Source organism: Stylophora pistillata, chromosome 9 (assembly GCF_964205215.1).
Source record: "Stylophora pistillata chromosome 9, jaStyPist1.2, whole genome shotgun sequence".
NCBI lineage: Eukaryota > Metazoa > Cnidaria > Anthozoa > Scleractinia > Pocilloporidae > Stylophora > Stylophora pistillata.
In genome coordinates, this window is record NC_142527.1 from 6,384,066 (window position 1) to 6,397,700 (window position 13,635).

At 40.3% G+C, this 13,635-nt stretch overlaps 2 protein-coding genes, 1 non-coding gene and 1 pseudogene across 5 annotated transcripts in view; 3 read left to right on the forward strand and 1 right to left on the reverse strand.

Annotated features, from left to right (window-relative positions):
* The first annotated feature begins 2,852 nt into the window (after positions 1–2,852).
* LOC111344864 (uncharacterized) lies at positions 2,853–5,178 on the forward strand. The gene is made up of 2 exons (XR_015991684.1): positions 2,853–3,228; positions 3,719–5,178. It is a non-coding gene; the product is annotated as an uncharacterized LOC111344864 (transcript).
* A 2,770-nt stretch (positions 5,179–7,948) lies between these two features.
* On the forward strand, positions 7,949–9,642 carry LOC148722958 (uncharacterized). Its single transcript, XM_088733151.1, has one exon. It carries the CDS (start codon positions 7,973–7,975, stop codon positions 9,479–9,481), a length of 1,509 nt encoding a protein of 502 aa, XP_088589277.1. The 5' UTR covers positions 7,949–7,972; the 3' UTR covers positions 9,482–9,642.
* Positions 9,643–9,856: 214 nt separating this feature from the next.
* LOC148722959 (hyaluronan and proteoglycan link protein 1-like) overlaps positions 9,857–13,635 on the reverse strand; it is a 13,368-nt gene continuing 9,589 nt past the window's right edge. For all 3 annotated transcript variants that reach the window (XM_088733153.1, XM_088733152.1, XM_088733154.1), the window contains exon 5: positions 9,857–11,999. In XM_088733153.1, coding sequence (XP_088589279.1) covers positions 11,858–11,999 — 142 coding nt within the window. In that variant the 3' untranslated portion in view covers positions 9,857–11,857. The remainder of the gene's footprint in view (positions 12,000–13,635) is intronic.
* On the forward strand, positions 9,879–11,573 carry LOC148722960 (neuronal acetylcholine receptor subunit alpha-5-like; annotated as a pseudogene).

A 13,635-nucleotide genomic window follows, 5' to 3' on the forward strand; every position in this document is an offset into this window, starting at 1 on the left:
ATAAAGTCTAGGAGCTCGATACTTTTTCTCACGAACCAAACGGATACGGCAAAGAATACCACAGGAGAGGGGCATTGCGGTTTGCGGTTTTGCTGTTTTGGCTGTTTTTTTAGATCGGTTTTTCGGTTTTTGTGCCAAAAAACGTCGGTTTTTCGCTTTTGTTGTTCATTGCGTTTTGCGGATTTTCCGTTTGGAGCATCTGATTTTCCGTTTTCGTCAAAAATTTTGAATTGACGGGTACTCGGATTTGGTATCCGATGTGCCTTTTCGGTTTTTCTTATTGGGGTTCCGGTTTCTCTTCGATCTGAAATGTGCAAAATTATCGGTTTAGACGGTGTTGCATGCGGTTTTCAGTTTTGATCGAGTTTTTTTTTTGCGATTTTGCGGTTCCTAATAGACCCGAATACCTCCTTCCCACAGCGACAGTTACTTTTGCCAACATTTTCGTGGCAAAAATAGATCAGAGGAAACTGTGAATAAGCCGTGGGTACATTGCGTTTGAATGAGTTTTGACAGGAGCCCATCATGGGCTGCTGGTTTTGAAGATAACGAAATTCCAATGGGTGACTCCCGGATACAGTTGAAACTACTTAGTACTACTTTGAACTGCTGGGGTGATGTTGGGTGAATGGTCAGAGTTCACATTTTAGCAATCGGTCAGTACAAATTACAGACTGCAAGCCGGGTACGAAATGCAGACTTGGTACAAAATGCAGACTGCAGACTGCAGATTGGGTACAGAATGCAGACTGGACATTTTGAAAACTGCTATTTCGTCTGATACACGATAACATATGTCAGTAATCTTACAACTTACCGAGTGTCACGCAATCGCCTTTTAGCAATCACTTCCATGATCATTTGCACAGTTTCGGAATATTCTTTGTTCGTTTCTTCGCATATTTTGTTTTTAAAAAGTGGCCACTTTTTTTTTTTTTTTTTTTTAATGCGGCCACAATCGTTCTCAAATAGAATTTCAAGCCATCGTAAAAAAGACAGCTTTTGTACGTGTCACGAACTCTTCACCTTTTAAACCGATATGAATATATTTTCATTTTGTTGAAAAAAATGTGGACTTAGACTCCAAAACTGTTCCTTCGACTTCATATATTTTTAACGTTCAGGGGTGTATACACAATGATTTTCACAAATTAATGTCTGCGTAGTCACGAACTTCAGATGAGAGGTGAAACCATCTGAAAAGTAAACAATTGACCAGTCACGAAAACAACGCTCTGCTTTCCTCTATAACAATTTGCCGGTTACTCATTTTAGCTATATTAACGATATAAATACTGAGGGCTCGCAGTGATAAGAATAAAGGCTTGAAATTGTATTTAAGAACGATTGTGACCTTGACGCTTTGTTAAAAGCAAAACATACCCGGTAACGGCGAGGAATATCAATATTCCACAAAGATGCAAATGATGGCGAAAGATGATCGCGGAAAAGCGATTGTATTGACCATTTTCACTCATAGTTACACCTTCAGTCTTTCAAGGAGCTTTAATTCATTTACACATGTGCTAACTACGACGAGTATTTTAATTAAAATCGAAACTCCTTCCAAGAAAGGTCGAGTTAAATTTTAATGTCGCACCATTATTTCGGAAATGTGGTAGTAGAGTCGTTCCCGTATAATTTCGGAAGGTCACTATCAATATTGATCTGCCGTCGACATATCTGTTACATTAGCTAAGCTTACGCAATGGTCTAGCGCATGCGCAGTGAAGAGACTAGGCACATGTTCGGGACAAAGTTTATATTCCTTGATCTGAGATAACTAAATAAAATTATCAAAAGCAGCATATCCTTTTACAACATCGATTTGTTCATATCTGAGTGAGTGTTACATTTGCATATTCTTCTCCATTTTAATAGTCGTTTGTACGCATTTTCCGTCCTGTCATGACGAGCTCAAGGCCTTCGCTGTTTAATGTAGTTGTATATTGATAGTTTGCCTGAAGTTTCATTCATTTACTCTGTCTTCCATTAATTACTGCGTTGTTTACTCATTCATTCATTTATTTTCTTTCTTTCTTTTAATCATTCATTCATTTATTTATTAACTTATTCATTTACTTGGCCAATAGAGCAAACGGAGAAATGAACGATCAAGGTTGACGAATAAATGAACTTATGCGGTAGCAACTGTGACAACCACAAATTCGAAAATAGAGAGAATGGGGGACATGATAACATTATTAGATGATTACTTTGAACTAATTTCTCTTAGTTGCTGTAGCATTAAAATTTGCAGAGGTGGCATATTCTGTTCCTCGAATGGAAGAAAGGTTATGGAAGTATTGATCGAATCACCGTGAACCCAACGGAAATATGGGTGCCAGATACCGTCCTCTACAACAAGTAAATTACCTTTTGGGTTTATGTAGGAGTGTTATCCTCGATCCAATCTTATACACACTCATTCGGATGAATGTTGACTCCATCCATTTAACAATAGATCTATGAGGGTGTGAATGGGGTTAACCGACTAGCGACAAAGGGCGTAAGAAATTACTGACTACCGACGAAACGGGGAAAAAATTACCGACTAGCGACAAATAAATTCTAACCGACAACCGACATGGTCAGACGTGATAGGGATGTTTGTATTCAGAAAGAACAGCATTTTGATGATTTCTAGCTCAGAAAATCCTTCTTCACCCGAAGTAACCACATTAATTCCAAATTTAGCCGAATTATAGAATTTCTTGTCTTCAAATTTCTTTAAATCCGCGGATCCTTCTTTTCGGTGAGCAGCGTGGGCTCATTTCTAGAACAGCGGCTCGTAATCGGGCTGACAAGATGCCCTGCTGTCTCATTTCAAGAACAGCAGATCACAATCGAGCCGACGAGACGCCCTGCTGTTGTCTTTTTATTGCTCGTTGTTTGTTCATGCGGTCGGGTCATGACTGGGATTGCTAAAGTCATCGTGAGTTTTTTTCGAAAAGGTGAAGAAGTCGCCATCGAACGTCATCGAAGCAGGGTCCCATTAGACAAAGAAGCTCATAGAAGAGTATCTGAACCAAAAAAACATCTTACGGAGGTTTTAGGACTAAAGGAGCAGGCACATCAATATGGAATTGGCGGATTTTCGTTAAAGTTAATATCGCCTGGCGAAATCGCCTGCGGGCAAATGCGAAAATTTTGCAATTGTGACGGATGGGCAATGGCAGCGTGAACTTCCAAATTTAATATCGGATGAAAGCAGCAGTGAGCTCAACGGTAAGTGTGGAACGCGTGCAGCGGAGTTTGATGAATCACTTTAGTTCTGTAGTTAAATATAAAGCTCAAATATTAACGTGGTTAAACTCTGGTTTCACCGTTTTTTGTTTGTTGTTTTGTGGAGCGGAATGTTTTTTTTTTCTTTTTCACCGTCCATTTGAATGCGAAAATTGAGAAGAAAAATCTCTACAATGAAGTAGCGAGTAAATCAGTTTATAAGCTTCTTTCTGATTAATTGGTGAACGAACAACAGTGTAGCTTAACATATTAAAGACCCCGTTTATTTATACACGCCCTTAAATTTATTCGTTTCTGAAAACCAGACGTTCAAATAATATTCAATTCTCTCCTCGAGGGAAGCTACGCGCGAGAGATTTCGCTCGATGTGCACGTTTTATACATCTTGACGAGCATTTGCTGATAAGAACTGTAAGTTTCTCAAAAGCCTAATAAAGAGAAAACTTAAAACACACGGTATTTAATATTTTAGTACACATTATCCAAGAGGTCACAAACTGGACCGGAAAGCCAGTAGTGTTGCTGAAGGCGCCGGCTACATCTGATAAAAGCAAGCAGAAGTCAATGAACGACACTGAGAAGAAAGGTGACGAGTCAAAAGTGAGAAGGAAACGGAAATCACGAGAAGAAGCAAAGGAAGATGAAAATCTGGCAAAGAGGATAATGACTGAAGGAGGTGACATCGAGAGAAACGAAAGGCAACAAGGAGACCTTCAAAAGTTTCAGGATGGTAGGGCTGAATTAGCACTTGTAGTTCGTTTACCTGATTTTCAAAAGTCATAAATTTCGCTACTTTGGAAATTCTGCAGTATTCCTTGTTTATAAAGACTACTTTGTTTATACAACGAAAAACGCTCACTTGGTGCGTTCGCTATGTAAAGATAGTTTCTTTTAAATTCCGGCTAAAAACTGTATTATTATCACTTTGATGGGCATTGTGGCGCATTTTGCATGCTACAAATAAAGAATTTGCCGGGCTAAAAAGGTATTTTTAAAAATAAACCAAGACAACCAATGTTCGCGCCTTCTTCTTGTAGCGTTGGTAAAAGAAACCGTGGAGCTATTTTTAAAGCCCAAATTATGGCTGAAAACATAGAAAACAACAAAAAATTTGTAAATTTTCAATCTTCTCAGGTAGGGAAGAAGATCTTAAAAAGTTAGATGCTGATTCCTTGGCCGATAGCGAAGTGCATGTAAATTTTGCGGATTCAAGAAAAACAAACTCTGTTTAAGCAATTATGCCAAACTGTCAGTCTTACAATTGCACAATTACTTTCAATACTTACAAATAAGTTAATCCATTTTTTCTTTCACGTCTTTTACGATTCTTCACAACACACATAGGGGAAGATTTTGAAATTTTTAGCCAGCTTTGGTTGATACCAAAGCCGGCTAGCTTTTAGCGTTGGTATTTTCATTGTGCGAAAATAAGAGCCCGGCATTCAAGTTATAAACGCTCGCTGTCAATTTTTTTTTTTTTTTTCAGTTTTTTTTTTCTCAATACCCTCCAAAGTGATAATGATAGTAATAGAGTTTATGGGTTTTTCTTTGTAGGGGCGGGGCAAAACCTAGGGACAATTCAAAAGAAACTGACGGATCGGATTTTTTTTTTTCAGCTCTGAAGGATTTGAATGGCAGTGTTGCACCAAGCGAAGTGCAAATCAAGTGTGGCATATATTCAAAAAGCTATGCTTGTCGTCACACAGACAGGCCATTTAATGGAAAAGTCAGCTACTTCAAATTTAGTAAGTAGTGATCACTTATCTTTACATATTTTATCAGACTTATGATAAATTAGCGTTCGTGTCAGTCTTGCCTGTTAAGTCCTTTAACTATTTTAATATATATTTTGTATTTTTATTCACACTTGAAAATGACCGCATAAAGGTCGAAACGTGACTTTTTAGCGTTAATTTTTATAAAAATTTACGAAATTACTCATCCAGAATTGACGAAAAGTAGCTAAACTTAGAGAGATAAGAGACGAATAATCATCATCAAAGAATTACAATGGGAGCACTTATTGAAAAACGTCAACGAGACGACTTTTTTTAATACTGAAAGGTTAAAAGCGGCTGGAAACCGAGAGAGGGAAAGCCAGTAACTCGATATCATCCAAACAAAAGGCAGGAGATATTGCTAACAATGAGGCAGACATGAGCAAAGAGGACTTTGACGGCGCAGATGCCACATTGGCAGAAAAGTAATTTCATTTCAGTTGCTTGTGTGATGAACAAATCAAGAGCTTTCAACGTCATAAAGTTAGAGTCGCGATAACCTGGCGTTGTGCGTATAGCTCCATAGATTAAATGACCTTGAAATGTACAAATTGTTCGGTTTGTTTACCCCAGTGCAAGAGACGCGTAAGCCAATAAATGTTATTTTGGTTATTAGGTGTTTTTGGTTGTTTCTTATATTACTTCATTACAGATCATATCGTTTGATTTGCCAATAAAATCGAGCCCAATTTTAGTATACTTCGGCTTGTTAGTGAATATAAAGACGAGTTATTCCCAGATGCCTTGGACTCTGATTACGACAAAGGCTGTTTAGCTGGCCCTCAGGGATCTGTACTGGGCATCAGCGTCAAGGAGGACAATCCAAATTATGATGCCCCCGTAGTTTCAGATAATGATACAGATGCAAGTTCCGCTGGGAGTGAAACTGATAGTGAAGATTCCGAGTTTATATCATACCTTATGTAAGTGTTTCTGCTTGCGCTCCATCCCTATGTTTTCAGTCTCAAGCTTTCCTACAATTTGTTACACTTTTTTTTCTTTCCCTATCTACCAGCTCTCTAAATGACGTTCATCCACTGGCTATGAAACTCAACAAGCTCATTGAAGATGGGAAGATACCAGAAAGTTGCATTTATTACAAGTTCCTCAATGATACAATGTCCTTTGCCTTGACTGATCCCAAAACTGCGTCTGGCTTTAAATGGGATGACGAGGTATGTGAATTTTTCTCGACCATCAAATACCTTGGAGGTGAGAGAACAAGAAAGTTCGTCCGAGGGCCAGGCTTCTTCGGAACGGGGAGAGGCGGAGAAAAAGAATTCAAATCGTTCGCGGATTTTAACTTGTGTGGCCCCTCCTTAAACGCGAATAAACAATGCCAATCAGGCTACACAACAGAAAGTGGAATGATTAAGCCCCATTTGCAGTCACTCCATTCCCTGTGTCAACATCCAAAAGCAGATCTACATGCGATTGTTGATAACGAGAAGGTTCGCGCCATCCCAGTAGCTTTAGCAAGTGACGGCACGGCTCTGAAGCCAGTCCTAGAATACGACTTACGTCAAAAACAAGTAATTGGTCTTACACATAAAGTGGACGAAAAATTCGTGAAAAAGCATCCTCTTCCAGACACTGAAAAGATAAAGACCAATCTAATCACCAACGCAGACGTAACAATTGCGACCTCGCTTGATAACGGTGCTGCGATGCCCGTGGCGGTTAACTTCCGACCCAAATCTGTGACTGGAGAGGAAATATTTTCTTGCATGGAAGATAGTCTTAGAACCGTACAAACATGTCAAAACTGCTTGAAAGGTCAGCGAAGTGTTAAACACATTGTGACGAGTGAGGCCTCAAATTGTTTAGCAATGAGCAAATGCGAAGAGTGCCTAAAAGCAAAATCGGTCTGTGCAAGCTGCAAGAACATGGGACAAGTTTCTCACCACCCTTCTTTAAGGGCATGTGATTCTTGCTCAGATAGAAACGTGACGTGCCAAAAGCTAATTGTTTTGGCAGTAGCAACCGACTGCGAGGAGTGCAACAAGGAGGCACATGCAGTAAATGGTTTGAACCCGGGGGTAACATGTGAAGGTGTAGTCTGATCGTCCGGGTGAGTGTAGTCCTGAGAAGGACTGTTGTCACTGCCACCGACAACAGTCCTTCTCAGGACTACACTCACCCGGACGATCAGACTACACCTTCACAAGGAGGCACATGTTCGCTTAAGTGACATGGCAGATGGCATGGAACTGCCACCAGAATTAGAATTGGTAGTTCCCTTGCCAGATGTCGTTCATATTGGACAAAGCTTTAAGTGTAGCTGGTCGAACTGGTTTATCAACTTAGACGGTGAATTTAGCAATCTCGTGTTGCTTCGAAGCTTACGTGACAATGCGGAGGCGTTTATCAAAAAGAAGCTTCGAAAGTTGCTTTCACTTGAATGTGTTAGGAATAAAGACAGAGTGGCTGTCGAACCCATTATGCGTTTAACACGACCAGAAGTTCTCAAAGTGCTGGAGGACGTTAAGTTCGTTATGCATACCATGGCGCCAGAACAATACAGGTTTTGGAAAAGTAACCAACGTGGTGTATGCCCTCACCCGATCGCAGTTTCTGAAGGCCCAACAGGCACGATCCTTGCGCTTGATTACAACTTTGAGACAGGTTTATCAAGACTCCTAACAATGAGATTGCACCAGCCAGCAGATGTCTCTGTTGTGTGAGATGGACTGAAGGATGCTAGGAACTTGTGCTTCATAGATGCGATTGCATTCTTGTGCGAAAGGGGAAAATCTACAATTTCTTTTGTCGACTTCGAGGGAAAAGTGAAGATAGGTACAAAGTCACTCAAGCGACGAGCTGAACTTCTGAGGCACTTAGAGGCACTATCTCTCCCAACGAATGGAACGATTCCCGTTTTGCGCGAAAGACTTAACGACCACTTGGGTGCCATTTCTAAGAACACGGACTTTGCAGAACACGTCCAGATGCATCCTAATCGTCTTGGTAAGCCCTCTGCTGTCTATGCTGCAAGCAATGATTTGTTATTTTGTAGTGATGACGAGAGTCAATATGTCTATCAGATAACATTGACATTTGATGGAGTGACCATTCACGGCAATGCTACGAAATTCACTGCCTATCCATCCAGCATCATAAATCTTTTGTCTGTTACTCTACTTGACCAATGCGCATTCTTCTCAGGAGCCTCGAGCCAAGGTGGGCTTTATAAATGTGAACTTAGCACAAAGACAGTGACCAAAGCTGTATGCAACTCGACTCTTCCCTGCTCTGAGGTAAACCAAGTATGCACCTTGAACGGGAGGGTAGTTCACAAGGATACAAAGGCGGGAAAGGTTATGCAGTACAACCCTGATGATAAATCGGTTAGGACATTGGTAGGAAGTGGCCACAACAGTTCTTCCGATGGGACACAAGACTCATGCTCATTCAAACAAATCGAAGGGATATGCTCTGTAGACAAGAACTTGTTTGTTACAAATGTGTCCGCTGGAAAACTGAAGATAGTGACGAGCCTCTCAGAAACAGTATCTTTTCTGGGGATTCTTGGCTCCCTTTACGATACCTTTGGAATTCATTCTAAGGGTATGAAACCAGACGGAGTGTCCTTGAAACAAGCAAAAGTGAACGTGACAAAGATTGACAGCTATGTAAAAGACACTGTGAGTAAGGTGAAAGAACGTTACCAGTTGAGCGAGACGTCTGCAACCAATGGTCCACAGGGAACTGTATCACAGAAGACGCAAATATCTGTGTCTTTGCTTAAGAAAGGCATAGAAAGGCTATACAAGAACGTGATGGACATTAATCCCCAATTTGTAGATGATCTGCTACTCGAAACGTTGCTCACAACAGTAGTGGAAAATTTGCACGCTGTTTCGCACCTTAAACACGAGACATTTACGCTACTTACATATGCCCAGGATTTTGGAACAATTTGCAAGGAATCTCTGAAGCGCACATCTAGATGGGCAGCAAAGCACTACAAGCATGACAAATCCTACTATCCGGTACCTCAATCCGCCATGCCCCTTTCTGCTATAGCTACGATGACACCTTTGCTAAATGAGGACATAACACCAGGGATGGAAGGACAGATCAAAGAGTGGCTAGATAGTTACAGACCAGTACGCCAACGGACGGTTAGGAGTGAGACCACAAAAGATAAGGCTGGAGCCTTGCCGCCAGCTGTCTACGCCGTTCACCACACCGACGAGTCTGAAGAGAGGCTTCGATATCCTGAAGAAAACACTGTATCGTCAGCAAATGCACAACGCGTTGTCAGCATACAATTTGTGGACGAAGGGGATGTTACTGAGGTGTTTGAGGATCACAGAGAAGTACAAATCGATGAGTATGAGACAGATTCGGATGACGAGGAATCAGATTTTGAAGAACATCCAGAGGTTGTCAACAGAGCGTGTGTTACCCGATCCGGCAGGGCGGTTCGTGCATTTGTGCGTCTCGACATGTAAGAGGTACTAACAGTTGAAAAATCCATATAACGGTGCAGATTGATACGTATGACAACCAAATTTTTGGCAAAAAAAAAAAAAAGAGAGAAAAAAAAAAAAGAGAGCCGTTGAATAATAAGTGTTGTGAGTTTTTGTGGACGTCTCGGAAAAAAGACTTCCATAGCTTACAAATTAAAATTAGGTATCCCAGGGGCTAGAGTGGGTGTTTCATTCTTTGTAGAATTTACCTCTCTTGATGTACTTTGATGCCCCGTAGTCGACAGGAAACAAATTCACATCTATAATAAAAGCTTTGGTGAATTTTATCGGTATACTAGATTTGCAAACAAAAGTGGGGTAGATGAGCACGTTGCTAGATTAAAAAACAGCGTTAACGAGGTTTAAGTGAAAACAAATAATGAATTATTACAAGTATTACACTTCGTCTAGAGTTTAAAGTCTTAAATCTGGGCAAATTGCATAATAAATGTGAATAATTAACGTATATTTTTAATTATTAACTGAGATTTACCGACAACCCACAAAGGTCAAAAATCTTAACCGACAACCGACAAAGTAATGAAATTTTAACCGACAACCGACATTTTGAGGCCCCCACTCAGACCCTCATCTATCAATTCAGTCAGGTAGCCAAATATTTGTTCGTTAAAAGGTGTATCAATCAATCAATCAATGAGTTACTAATCGTAGTCGTCAGTCATCGATTGAAAATAAATCAACTGAACAGAGAGTTCTTCCTTATTCTTGTTGTTGAGCGACAATAAACAGGTTCGGAAAGCTGTTCACAAGAAACTGTTCAAGAACTGGGCTGTGGTTAATAGCAGTGGAAGGTGCACTTGGAGTTCGATAGCAAATCTTGAAAGCAGTATGCTAGTTGCAACGTGGAAGTCAGCTTGTTTCCTTTCAATAAGCAGAATTGTTCTCTTATTTTCGTATCGGCGAATTATGGAAGCACTGTGCTAGAAATCCATTCCATGCCCCCATTTGGTAGTTACCTAACACTTGTTTATTATTTGCTTACTAGAAAACGAGTTTCTGGTTATACTTTCGCTTATACATTTACTGCATGATGTTTTTACATTTAAGCTTTCCGGAAAAATTCTGGCATCTAAATGGATTGTTTATTTCATCTCCAATTCTAGGAAGAGCAGCAGTATCCTGAATAATGATTTGAATTTCGCATTTGTCCCTCTCAAGAAAAGTGATGAGTACCCTTTTTCTCTTTTTTCCTTTGATTTCTCATTTTTTCTTCGATTTCTCGAGTTTTTTTCTTTTCTTTTCTTTTCCAAGGAGACCAAAACTTAGAAAAAACCATTTCGATAACAATGAAGAATGGGATTATCTAGACATGAATATTTTGAGAAGGATGTCTCAACAACATGGGGATGCAAGACACGAACACTCTCTTACAGAGTACACATTAAAGATCAAGCGAAGGCCCCTTTACTACACCATGCTGATGATAATGCCTTGCGTCGTTTGCACTCTTTTGGTTCTAGCCAGTTTCGCAATTCCTCCAGAAATTTCTGAACGGATTGGTTTTTGCTCCACCGTCATGCTTTCAATCAGTGTTTATCTTCTCATTATGGCTGATATGCTCCCAGAAAAGTCGGATACGTTACCCATTCTTGGCATTTACTACATCATCACCATGCTTGAGATAGCACTGGCAATAATTGGTACTATCATTGTCTTGAGGATCTACCACTCAGCGAGTGAACCTCCCGACTGTTTCAAAACTCTTTAGAAAAAACCGCTAAGCAAAGAAACTGAAGAACGTAAGTGTTGAAAGCAAGTGGAAAATGACAAAACTTTTCAGAAACAATACTGTGAACACACATGATGGCAATACTGTCGGAAGTGATGCAGAAACGAATGTTACTCAGGTCCCAGTTTATCCGGAGCTAAAGAAGATTAAGATAAAAGGGGAGGGAAATAACATTGAGCTAACAAGAGATGACAATCGAAAAATCTGGCGCTCAATTGTTGTTACTTGTGATCACCTTTTTTCTGGCTGTTTTCGATCATTTTCAACGGGTCCACTGCATTTGTGATACTGTTTCGTGGTACTTTTAAGGTTTTGTTTGAGTGAGACGGATTATTACTATTTTTTTTTCATTAACGTAAGAACTCTTCCAACTGTGGTGCTTTGTTTATGTAAATTTATCTGCTACCCTTTTCACTTATTAATTTTGTTGGAGCGGACGCTTAGATGCCTACGATAAGGATAATGAATTCATCACCTATCAATCTTAGGCATTCTGTGCCTTTTCAACTAACATTGGAGTGGAACAAGTTGAGGATTTATGAGTTGTTAGATTCTCTAAGTCTAAGCATATTGGTCCCTGACTCCTTCAGTTCCTATTCGTTGAGTTTTCACTGAATATAACACCAGGCGTTGTACTTGTTGCCTTTGCCATAATTACTGGACGATTCAATAATGCCAACATAATTTCCGCAACCATTCTTTTTTGTTTGCATTGGAAAACGAACGGTGGCATCACTGAGCCATCCATATCTGGAAAGCAAAAGGAGAAAAGATTGTTGACAAAAGCAACTCAATGTTGGAGTTGGAGAAGACAAACAGCTTCAAAAATACACCAAGATCCAAGATTTTTTGTAGCTTATTTGTGTGCCTAGATGTAAGGAAAGGCCGCGTAGAGTTTTACGGCTTTCTCAGTAAACGTGCAGCTCGTGACATCTGTTAAGGATACTACAAACGATTCATTTAGCCTAAGTCGAATTTGATCTCTTTGTTACGGATTATTTTAGTTACGGGTGTGGTTACGTTATTGTCTATTGTCTATTGGTTTGTAATCAGACATTTTAGCGTCCCCACGCGCGTATAAAAGCCTCGGATAGCGTCCCTTTAGCTAGTGTGTGATTGTATTTCGCCTTGTCCATTTCTCTATTTGTTCGATTCGCTGTTTTTGGTTCCTAACTTTTGACCCAAGCGGGACCAATATGTGAGTAATTTTGTTAGTTTCCATTTTTGTTTAGTTTTCTTATTTTGGGTGGAAGTACGCTAACGTACAGGGTCGTACAATAGTACAATTTATTGTTTTTAATCTAAAAGGGAGTGAATCAAAGAATGAGACGATAAGCTAGGAACGCCCAAATGGTTAATCTTGCGATCGATTTTGAAATCTTGAGTTATTTTGATGTAGGTTATTATGATTTTCGTGAATTCCTGTTGATTATTGTTATTTTTGGTCGCGTTATCGACGGAGGAAGGTTAATTGCTCTAAGCGTTTTTAATCACGAGTTACGCAACGTTTCAAGTAAATTGACAGGAATTCGGTGCATTGTTATTTCAGTAAATGGCTTGAACCCGGGGGTATCATGTGAAGGTGTAGTCTGATCGTCCGGGTGAGTGTAGTCCTGAGAAGGACTGTTGTCGGTGGTAGTGACTGACATTTCGACGACCTGTGCAATTGTTCCGACTGCCAAGCCTCCTACATTGGTGAGACAGGCAGAAACCTCACAACGAGACTGACTGAACACAGACGGGCGACGAGGAAAGGTGATGTCAGCAATCACATTGCTGATCACCATCGACTTACCAACCACAACATTGACTGGGACTCTGCGCAATGCCTAACCTACAGCACTGACTATTTTCAACGACTGACTCTAGAAAGGTGGTTTACTAACTTAGAACAGACTCCCCTAGACAGATGTCAACAACTACCCGCCCCATACAAACGACTCATTCATGACATAAACATCACAAACGACCGAAAAAGAACGACCTAACTTTACCGACAGATCGAAACAGACCAATCACGACCGACTTACGTCACTTGAGTCTTACAGCCAATAACATCACGGCAAAACCAACCGATCATTTCACACGAACTGGAATAAGAACATTCTACTGACACAATCATTCACTTGACTCTGATGATGACTTCCGTGCAGGTTGTCGAAACGTCAGTCACTACCACCGACAACAGTCCTTCTCAGGACTACACTCACCGGGACGATCAGACTACACCTTCACATTGTTATTTCGGTTTATGATCATGATCGTGTATCGTCTATCTTGGTTCGTGTATCGTGGATCGTTAATCGTTGAACCCCAATAAATCACCGTTAACCGTCAACCTTGGCTTTCCGTGCATGGTTATTGGTACTTGAAGTACGAAACGACA

Bases quoted from the DNA above. Each gene is read 5' to 3' on its own strand.
- LOC148722958 (XM_088733151.1), top strand. From the start codon at position 7,973: ATGCATCCTAATCGTCTTGGTAAGCCCTCTGCTGTCTATGCTGCAAGC.